Below are 10,043 nucleotides of genomic sequence, written 5' to 3' on the forward strand. Positions count from 1 at the left end.
TGGGGGGTGTGTGGCCACCAGCGGTGCCTGTCCTCAGGCCATGCTTTTAGGCCCTCCCTTTGCTAACGAGGCAAGGACAAGGCCGAGGGGGGGTGCGGTAGCAGCAGGCAGCAGCCCTCTGTGGAGCCTCTGCTGCGGCCGGAGCGATCGGGGAGAGCGTAGCGAGCTTTCCAGAGGGACCGCTCACCCCTCCCCAGAGTCTTAGGTTGTGCTTCAAGGCGAAACCTGGGGCCTGCGGCAGGGGCAGGAGAGTGGGCGGCGGCCCCCTCCAGCCCTCGGATGGGACCGGCCACCCTGCATGGCGAGCCCCTCCGTCCCACACGTGGCTGTTGACTCCCTGAAACGGCCCCCCAACCCCGCAGCTGCCCCTCCGTGTTCTGGCCTGCAGAGTGCCCGCTGAAGCGTTTTTTGCAGACTTTTTCAGAGAAGTAAATGGAACATCAGTGCAATCCCAGCCACGCCACGTGGAGAGGGGCCTTAGAGTCCTCTGACCCCACCCTGTGGAGCCATTAGGTGTCCCCAAGTCAGGCAGCACTGGGCGTGGACCGGGGACGGGGCAGGGCTCTGCTGTCCCCCGCCCTTACCCCTCAGGGTCAGCCTGAGCACTGTGTTGTCTGAATGCAAGCAGGGGCGTGACCCAAGGGAGCGGCCCGTCCCTCCAGGGATGCTCAGTGGGACTTCCCGCCAGGCGCTGCCTTCTCCCCGCGTGCGAACCTCGTTACTGCGGGGTGAAGAGCGGGCTGGAGCTCCGCCGGGCGTGTCACTGACCGGCACCCCGACCGTTCCAGGACATTGCGCTGATGGACGACCAGCAGCGGGAGGAGTTCATCGGCAAGATCGGGATCTCCTCGGAAGAAAACGACAATTCCGACGAGAGCGCGGACTCCGAGCCCCACAAGTACAGCTGCAAACGGTGTCAGGTGGGACGCCGGGGGCCGGGGAGTTGGGGCCCGGGGCTGCCCAGTGTGGGGGGGCCCCTCGCCCGAGCCGGGCACCCACGCCCCAGGTGTCCCAGAGGCTGCCCGCGTCCCTGTGTTTCTAGGGCTTGGTTCACGGAGGTCTCACCACGGTCCACCCTCTCAGAGCCAGTCTCCTGACTGGCCCCTGCACAGCTGTGCGGCCGACCCGGTGGGGACACGTCTCCTCGTCCCCTCGGGCCCGTGGCCCTTCCCCTCATGTTGCCCAGGCAGACAAGGAAGGAGCCAAGCTCTGGGGGATGGTTTTGTTCCCGAGGGGACCCGAGCTGTGGGCAGTGGTCGGTGCCCGGCAGCGTGCAGTCCACTGCTGAGTGCGGGTCCCCTGTGATGTGCATACTAGCCACGCAGCTGTCAGGGCCAGTGGGCGTGGGCAAGGGACAGGGAGGTCAGGCGGGTGGAGGGGAGGCCAGGGCCTTCAGGGGGCCCAGGCGGAGCTGGGGCCCACCCTCTAGAGCGCCTCCGTGTCTGCTGGGGTGCGGGGCTCCCCCGGCGTCTCGGCACCCTGGTGCGTGGCGGAGCGGGGTGTGAGCCGTGTGCCGGTCCACAGCTCACCTTCGGCCGCGGGAAGGAGTACCTGAGGCACATCACGGACGTGCACAAGGAGAAGGGTTACGGCTGCAGCATCTGCAACCGCCGCTTCGCGCTGAAGGCCACCTACCACGCCCACATGGTCATCCACCGCGAGGACCTGCCCGACCCCAACGTGCAGAAGTGCGGCCCGGGCGGCGGGACGGGGCAGGGCTGGGAGGGGTGCGCCAACGGCCAGTCGGTCTCCTCGGGAGCCCCGGCCTCGTTCATGCTGTCAGCCACACTCCTTCCTGGACTCGGCACAAGCAGGTCACAGTACAGGCCTGCAGAGCCACCAGAAGCCCTTTCCTCCCACCTGTGATGGGGTTCCCCAAGTGCCAGCTCGTGCCTGCTGCAGCGTGCGGTCAGTGCTCTGAGCCTGGGCCAGTGCGCGGACGGCCCTGTGTAGGGCCGGAGTAGCCGACCCGGCGGCCATGGCGAAGTGCACAGACTGGGCGGCTCCAGCAGCGGAGATGGGCTTTCTCAGTGCTGGAGGCCAGCGCCCCGAGATCCAGGTGTTGCAGGGCTGGCGTGCTCTGAGGTGGAGGGAGACTCTGCCCTGGGCCTGCCCGCTGGGCTCGTACACGGCTGTCTCCTTGTGTTTTCATACGGTGTTCCCCCTTTTTATAAGGATACCAGTCATTACAGCTTCAGCAGGTGGATTCAACACGCCACATTTCAGCTCTTAATGGAGCCTGAAAATGTTCGTGTCCTTTGTCATCCCCATTGCACCTTCCTGGCCTCGCCTTTGCGGATAAAGGTGCTGAGTGGGGCAGGCCCCGGGGCGGCGGGGCGGCCTGAGGCTCATGTCTGTTCCAGGTACATTCACCCCTGCGAGATCTGCGGGCGGATCTTCAACAGCATTGGGAACTTGGAGCGGCATAAACTCATCCACACGGGTGGGTGTTCCTGCTGGGAGGCCGGGCCCTGGCCTCGTCCCCAGGTGTCCTGCCGTGTCTTGCATTGCCCTCCCACCCCTCTATGCATTCTCCTGCCGGCTGCTGCTCCCCTTCCCAACGAGGGCCCTCCCTGCCCGTCACCCCTTCCGGGTCCACACCACAGAGCCCAAGGGAATGTTTCCCCAAGGTGGAGGGAAGGGGTGGCTCACTTGTCACCGGAGGCCACCTCCCTCCCTGTTACTGCCGTTATGCCGTAACCACAGGTGCGACATGGTTGAGATTTCGATGCGTTTGTTGTTCAGGTGTGAAGAGCCACGCGTGTGAGCAGTGCGGGAAGTCCTTTGCCAGGAAGGACATGCTGAAGGAACACATGCGCGTGCACGACAACATCCGGGAGTACCTGTGCGCCGAGTGCGGGAAAGGTACGTGTGGTAGATGCCGGGGTCACGGCGCAGAGGCCGGGGTCACATTGTAGACAGCGGGGTCACGGCACAGACGCCCGGTCACGTGGAGCTCTGAGAGAAAGGGTGTGCGACACCTGGCACGTCACACGTGAGGGGTCCCCAAGGCCGTCAGAGGTGGCCCAGGCCCGAGTCACTTAAGACAAGACGTGGGGTAAGCGTTTAAACGGGGGATCTAGGACAAGGCGAAGGGCGCCGAGGCGCGAGTAGGTCCAGCACGGCGGCCGCAGAGCGGGGAAGCCGTGCGGTGAGCAGTCGCGAGAGTGAGGTCGCCTGGCGCCGCCCCGTGCCTGCGCACGAGCACACACGCACACACAAACACATGCACGCACACATGCACACGCGCAAAAACGCACACACGCACGCATGTGCACACGCACAAACACGCACGCACAAACATGCACACAAACGCGCACAAACACACATGCACACACACACAAACACGTGCACGCACACGCGCAAAAACGCACACACACACAAACACGCACATGCACACACATGCACGCGCACACACATGCATGTGTGCACATGCACACACAAACGCGTGTGCACGCACCCGCACAAACACGCATGTGCACACGCACACACACAAACGTACGCACATGCACAAACATGCACACACAAATGCACATGCACGCACAAACGCACATGCACGCACAAACGCGTGCACACACACAAACGTGCACACACACAAACGTGCACACACACGCACACACGCACACAAACATGGCGACCCCGCACCTGCACAGTGCCGCGGCCGCCTGGGGCCGCGATGCTGGGCCTGTGCTAGATCAGCGAACTTAGCTAAAAACCCCGTGCGTGAAATGTCTCACATCAGTGAGTGAAACTTAAGGAAAGTTTTTATAAAAGATAATTCCAGTCCGTAGTAAAATGTTAACCTGTTGCTTTTAAAACGAATGAAACAACTGTGCCGAAGAGTCGGCCGGGGACCTGTGGCTGTTCTCACGGCCACCAGCGCTGTCCCCAGGGGACCTGTGGCTGTTCACACGGCCACCAGCGCTGTCTCCAGGGGAGAGCAGTGGGACCACCCTCCTCCAGATACAAATCAAGCTTCCTGCTTTGCCATTAGGTTTTCTTTTTAATGTTCTGTGGTTTGTTTTTTTTCCGTTTTTGCTTTTTTATTAAGATACAGTTGGCGTGTATGAGTTTAAAGTGTACAGCGCGTTGGTGTGGTACGTGTGTACACGACAGTAGGGTTAGCTTACACCTTCACGTGTGTTTACGTGCGCACACGCCACATCCTCTTAATCCAGTCATCTGTTGGTGGACGCTCATGTCATTCCGTGTCTGGTTGTTGTGCATAATGCGGCGTTGAATGTGGGGGTGCAGGTGTCTTTTCAAGACCCCGATTCATTTCCTTTGGATAGATACCCAGAAGTGGGATTGTCGGGGCATACACGGTAGTTCACTTTTTCATTTTTTGAGGACCCGCCATACTGTTTTGCACAATCTCGCCAACAGGCCGCAAGGGTTCCCTTCCTCCAGACCCTCGCCAGTATCTGTCACCCCTCGCCTTTCAGTAAAAGCTGTCCTGACTGGGGGGAGGTGGCATCTCCGTGGCTGCGACTCGGTTTCCCTGGTGCCTGGTGCTGGCGAGCACGTTTCCGCGCACCTGTCGGCCATTCGTAAGTCTTTGGAAAGTGTCTGCTCCGGTCCTTTGCACGTGTTTTAACGGGGTTTTCTTTCTTGCCGTTGAGTTGTACGGGTTCTTCGTCATCTTGGGTGTCAGCTCCTCATCAGACACGGGTTTGTGAGTACTTCTCGCTGGTCCGTGGGCCTCTTTCCACCCAGCGGCTCCGTGTGCGTCCAGGTGCTTCGGCTCCGTGTCGCAGAGTCCCACGCGCTCGTTTCGCTCTCCGTTGCTTTACCCTTCGGGGCCTCACCCCAGAAACGGTCGCCTGCACGAACAGCAAGGATCTTTTTTCCTAGGTTTTCCTCTAGGAGTTTTACAGTTTCAGGTCTTATATTTAAATCTTTGGTCCATTCGGGGTTAATTTTTGCGAGGAGTCCGTTTTCATTCTTTTGCCTGGATCTGTCCAGCTTTCCCAGCACCATTTATTGAGGAGTCCGTCCTCGCGTGTTCTCAGCTCCCTCGTCGAAAGGTAGCTAAGTGCGTGGGGGTCCGTCCCTGGTCTCTCTTCTGTTCCACCGACCTGTGCGCCTGTCGTCACGCTGGTAACACGCGGTTCCGATTCCTGTAGCTCCGTGATACGTAACGATGCATCGGGTCCAGCGGGGCCTCCAGCTTTGTTTTCTCAGGATCGTTTTGGCTCTTTGGGGTTTTTCGCGGTTCCAAACAAATGAGAGGATAGTCTGTTTCTGTGAAAAACGTCACTGGAATTTTGATCAGGATTGCAGTGACCCTGTAGGTGGCTTTGGGCGGGCGTGGACATTTCCCGGTGATCTTTCTAGAGTCCATCCGCGAGGTGGAGCTTCCCGTTTGTGTTGGCTTCTGTCCCTTTCGTCACTGTCGTACGGTTTTGTTTCCGATCTTTCACTGTGTGGTTAAATTTATTCCTAAGTGTTATCGTCTTCAGTGCTGTAGTAAACGGGATTGCTTACTTAATTTCTCCTTCACGTAACTCATTGTCACTGTGTAGAAACGCAGCTAGTTTCTATACGCTGAGTTTTGTATCCTGCAACTTTATCTGATTCATTTATAAGTTCTAACAGTTTTTTAGTGGCGTCATTAGCGTTTTCTACGTATAAGGTCATGTCATCTGTGACAAGAGATAACTGTATTTCTTCTTTTCTGATTTAGATGCCTTTTATTTCTTTTTCTGGCCCGTCTGCTCTGGCTAGGACTGCCAACACTCTGTTGAAAAGGCATGGTGAGAGTGAGCATTCTTGTCTTGTTCCTGATCTTAGAGGAAAAGCTGTTAACTTTGTGCGTGATGTTAGCTGTGGGCTTGTCAGATATGGCCTTTATTATGTCGAGGTGTGTTCCTTTTATTCCCAATTTGTCGAATGTTTTTATCACGAAAATCTGTTACGTTTGGTCAGATGCTCTTTCTGCATCTATTGAGATGATTGTGTGATTTTTATCTTTTATTCTATTAGTGCGATGTGTCACACTTATTGGAGAACATCGAGCCCATCCTTGCATCCCAGGCACGAATCCCACTTGACCGTGGTGAATGACTCTTTAATGTGCTGTTGAATTCAGTTTGCTGGCATTTCGTTGAGAATTTTCACAGGCTTCTTCACAGGGGCTCTTGCTCTGTAGCGTGTGGCTTTGGCGTCAGGGTGACGCTGGCCTCATAAAACGTTTGGGAGTGCTCCCTCTTCAGTGTTTTGGAAGAGTTTGAGAAGGATCGACGTTAATTCTTTAAACGTTTGGTAGAATTCACTGGTGAAACGATTTTATGTGTTTTTAAGTTAAACAGAAAAGTACGAAGAAAGCACAAATGCCCCATAATTCCACATAGGATTCCATGTAAAAGGTTTTTTTTTCCTTTTCCAGAATTAACTGCACAGGAAAGCAGAAAGTGAGACCTTCCCTATACTCCCGCCCCCGTCCCCTCTCCCCAGAATAACTGTGCGTGAGGGCAGCGTGTGACTGCCCTGTTGAGGAAGTGGCACAGGCACCGAGCCGTACTCCGCGGGGTGCCGGATGAGGCGGTCGTGCCGCCTACAGCCCCGTACCCTCCCGTGAGACCCACCGTGAGCCTGCGGCAGTCTCCGCGCTGTCCCCGAGATGGCCGTGCTGGCTCGGCTCCACCCACAGCGCCCCCTTCCCCGGCTCTTCCAGCCCCTGCCGCACTCGCTGTTCCCGCATCTGGAGGAGGCTGCAGAGCAGGGTAGAGGCGGGAAGGCTCGGAGCTGGGCAGGTGTGCTTGGGCGTCCACCCCGGGTGAGCCTGGAGGGACCACACCTGGTCTCCCCGGGGCCCCCCCAGGTGCTGCTCAGCGGGCCTGGCAGGGTAGGGAAGGGTGTCCAGGGCGAGCCCTCAGCTCACAGCCACGTCCCATGACGTACACGCTTCCATATCTGAAACATAGTTAATGTTTAATGATTTCTTGCACGAGTTCAGAACACTTTCAGCAAGTGCCGTTAGCACTTAGGCTGCCACGTTGGTTTTACGTAATCCTAACGTAGCGGCACTGCCGTCACCAGCACATACGAGCAAAAGCTTGTGTGTATCTGTTTTTTATTTACTTACAAGCCCACCTTAGAGGACTTTTCACATCAGGACAGGTAAACAGTGCCCTGATTTTTGTCAGCATCTCGATAGGGTTCCGCCTGTGGCTTCTGTAACCAGACGCTCTGTTTCTACGGTAAGGGTTACCGTGTGTGCTGTTTTTATTGTTACAAATAACGTTACAGGAAACGCTACTGCATGTTATTTCTTCACCTTTTTTCTTAGAAATTCTAGACCTGACTGGGACTTTCAAGTGATGGGCTGTTAGAAGTAATGAGAACCCCGTCACCTGTCACCCGGCCGCTGGGGGCCACTGTGCCACGCTGGTGGCCTTCCATGTGGAGGAATAGCCACCGAGGGGGAGGGGACACAGAAAATGCCTTGTTCAAAACCACTTCACCTAAAAAAATAAATTAAAAAAAACACTTAACGTACCACGAGACACTCAGGGCAGATCCGGGTGAGACACTTGTGGGCGTGAAGACCGCCACCCGGCCTTTAGAGAGAGAAGGAGGGGCCCATGCCAGGTTTGGGAATTAAAAGTGTTTAAAAATTACCTGTTTTCCCCAAAGTAAGTCATAAATGTGAATCCCAGTGGAGAACCTTAAAATGTCCACTGTGTGGCACTCACGTGTATTTCAAAGCTGTTCGCAGATTTTTTTTTAAAGGGAAGAAATGTGGCTGTCGCCAGAGCTGGCTGGTTTGGGGAGGCCAGAACGGGCGTGGCCTTTGACGTCCCTTCCGCATACCTGCTGCTTGATGATTCACAGCGAGTTCATGGAGATGCGTGTGGGAGGGACAGGTGTGGCAGGACAGGAAGGGTCAGCTTGAGCCTTCAGTTCACGGACACACTGGGTGCTGACCCTGAAGTGACCGTCTCATCAAGGGTCAGAGCCAAGGTGGCACTGTGCCGGGCCCAGCCCAGGGAAACGGCCGGTGCTGGGGAAGGGGGGGGAGGCAGGTGCGCTGGGGGGGCTTTGGAGGGGGTGAAAACCGCAGCGTTGGGGCGGGCAGCTAGGAAGAGGTTTGCAGCCAGAACAACAGTGTTTGTCTGCCGTCCGGTCTGCCGGCCGTGTAAAGGTGTGAGCACCGCAACCTGCTTGTGGCGGGACCGCTTGAAACAGCGAGGGCTTTATTACCGCGGCCTCAGGGCCTTCACACTGGCTGTCCCCCCTGCCAAGTACCTCTCGCCCCGCCCCCGGACCCCCCCACACACTTCTTCCAGATAACTTTTTCAAATGTGTCATTTAAGGGGGATCCCCTGACCCCTCCCTTCAACCACCCCCCTGCCCATGAAACGGCATCCTGGCCACCTCCACACTTGCCATCCCCATCCTGCTTTATCCTGCTTCCCTTCATCCCTTCTCACGTGACAGTGCGCCTTTGTCTGTCCGTCCCTCCCCCGTGAGGCTGGGGACCTTGTTCAGCTCGCTGCTCTGCTGCTGGCGCCTGGCGCAGTGCCGGGCGCGGTTGGAGCCTGGGGTCTGTAATGCGCAGGCACTAGCCGCGAGTAGTGTGGGCTGTAGGGAGCAGTGCGATGGTCAGGTGTGTCTTGCGGGGGTGACGTCGGGCGATATCAAACGGTAAGGCTGGCAGAAGTGGCCAGAGGGCAGAGGGTCCCGGAGGGTCCCGGGCCGCATGGCCAGAATGTGCCCAGGTTGTGCGTAGGCACCAGTGTGACCTGGAAGGGCAGGGCTGCTGGAGCGCTGTCCTCTGGGCCAGACTATTGTCACCTGTAGTTGTGTCCCCTGTGAGCATGTGCGCATTCTTTAAGGGGAAAACCCTGTCCTACAGTCTGCGCCAGGCCCACACACGCCCTCTGCGGCCTGTAGCCTGGGAAGCTCTCCCTGTGGGGTGGACACAGGCAGGTGGCATTTCAGGGACTCCTGCTTCCTCTGCTGGCTCAGCCCTGCCAGCTTCGTGGATGCTCAGGGCGCAGCTAGGCAGCTCCTTCAGGCCTGCGTTCCGAGCCCGGCGGGAGCTGGTTGACACTCCTGTCTCCGTGGACCGCAGCAGAGGGTTTCCGGGTAACCTAGAAGGGAACCATGACAGCTGATGTGAGGACTCCGTGGCCACAGTCGTCCCCCACACCGCTGTCGCTGAGGGCGGTAGCAATAATCAGCCCCCCACCTGCAGTGGCACCTCCCAGGCCAGGTTCTGGGTGGCGGCGAGTTAGCGGTGACCTGTCCACTGCCTCTTGGACAGAGTGGGTCTGTGGCCAGCGGAGTGGATGCGTCTGGGGTGTTTGTGAGCCGCTGCCCCCCACTCCAGGGTGCCCCCTGCTCGCACGGCCCACATAGGCCCCTCCTTGCCCACCTAGTCGGTGTCTCTGGGCCAGGACCCTGCACTGGGTCGCCCTTCCCCACTGGTCTGAGTGAGGTTGTAGCTGATTTCCCGTCCTTCTGCAAAGGTTGACTTCACGGTAAACAAAAGGTGGGTTGAGTGTCTATGTTTAGATCACACTATATAATGTTCAGTGGCCTTAATTCCTAATCTTAATGACATTTCTATCACCAAGATCGATCTCAGGAGGCTTGTACATCTCTCTCCAGATGACTTGATTGGGTCACAGTGGTGAAATTTGGGCATTTACAGCTCCCGTGTTGGAAGCGATGACCGCCAGGGCGGGCACCCTGCTGAGACGAGCTGTCCAGCCCTTAACAGTAAATCCCTAAGGGCCTCCAACTGCGAGACTGCCGCCTGGCCGCTGGTGGGGTCCTCTCGGAGACCAGCCCGAGGCCCATCCTTCCCCGTGTCTGTTTTGCAGGCACCGAGGCCTGTGCCTGCTGGAGGGTCCAGGACGCAGGTGTGGGGGGTCCAGGGCGTGAGTGGGCACAGAGGGGGTCCAGTATGCGGGCACCGTGGGCGTCAGGGGGGGGAAGGTCCAGGACGCGAGGGAACGTTCTGGGCGCACTGGGGGGGGGGTTCTGGGCGCAGGTGCAGGGGTCCAGGGTGCAGGTGCAGGGGGTCCAGCGTG

General features: G+C 57.9%; 1 protein-coding gene across 1 annotated transcript in view; it reads left to right on the forward strand.

Annotated features, from left to right (window-relative positions):
- Positions 1 to 9,916, forward strand: part of PRDM15 (PR/SET domain 15) — a 33,800-nt gene extending 23,884 nt beyond the window's left edge. Inside the window, exons 14-18 of the mRNA XM_025050191.1 lie at positions 789 to 920; positions 1,525 to 1,688; positions 2,364 to 2,443; positions 2,746 to 2,865; positions 9,662 to 9,916. Of these exons, the coding sequence (XP_024905959.1) occupies positions 789 to 920; positions 1,525 to 1,688; positions 2,364 to 2,443; positions 2,746 to 2,865; positions 9,662 to 9,741 (576 nt within the window). The 3' untranslated portion in view covers positions 9,742 to 9,916. The remainder of the gene's footprint in view (positions 1 to 788; positions 921 to 1,524; positions 1,689 to 2,363; positions 2,444 to 2,745; positions 2,866 to 9,661) is intronic.
- Positions 9,917 to 10,043: the final 127 nt, after the last annotated feature.

Source organism: Pteropus alecto, unplaced genomic scaffold (assembly GCF_000325575.1).
Source record: "Pteropus alecto unplaced genomic scaffold, ASM32557v1 scaffold97, whole genome shotgun sequence".
NCBI classification, from domain to species: Eukaryota; Metazoa; Chordata; class Mammalia; order Chiroptera; family Pteropodidae; genus Pteropus; species Pteropus alecto.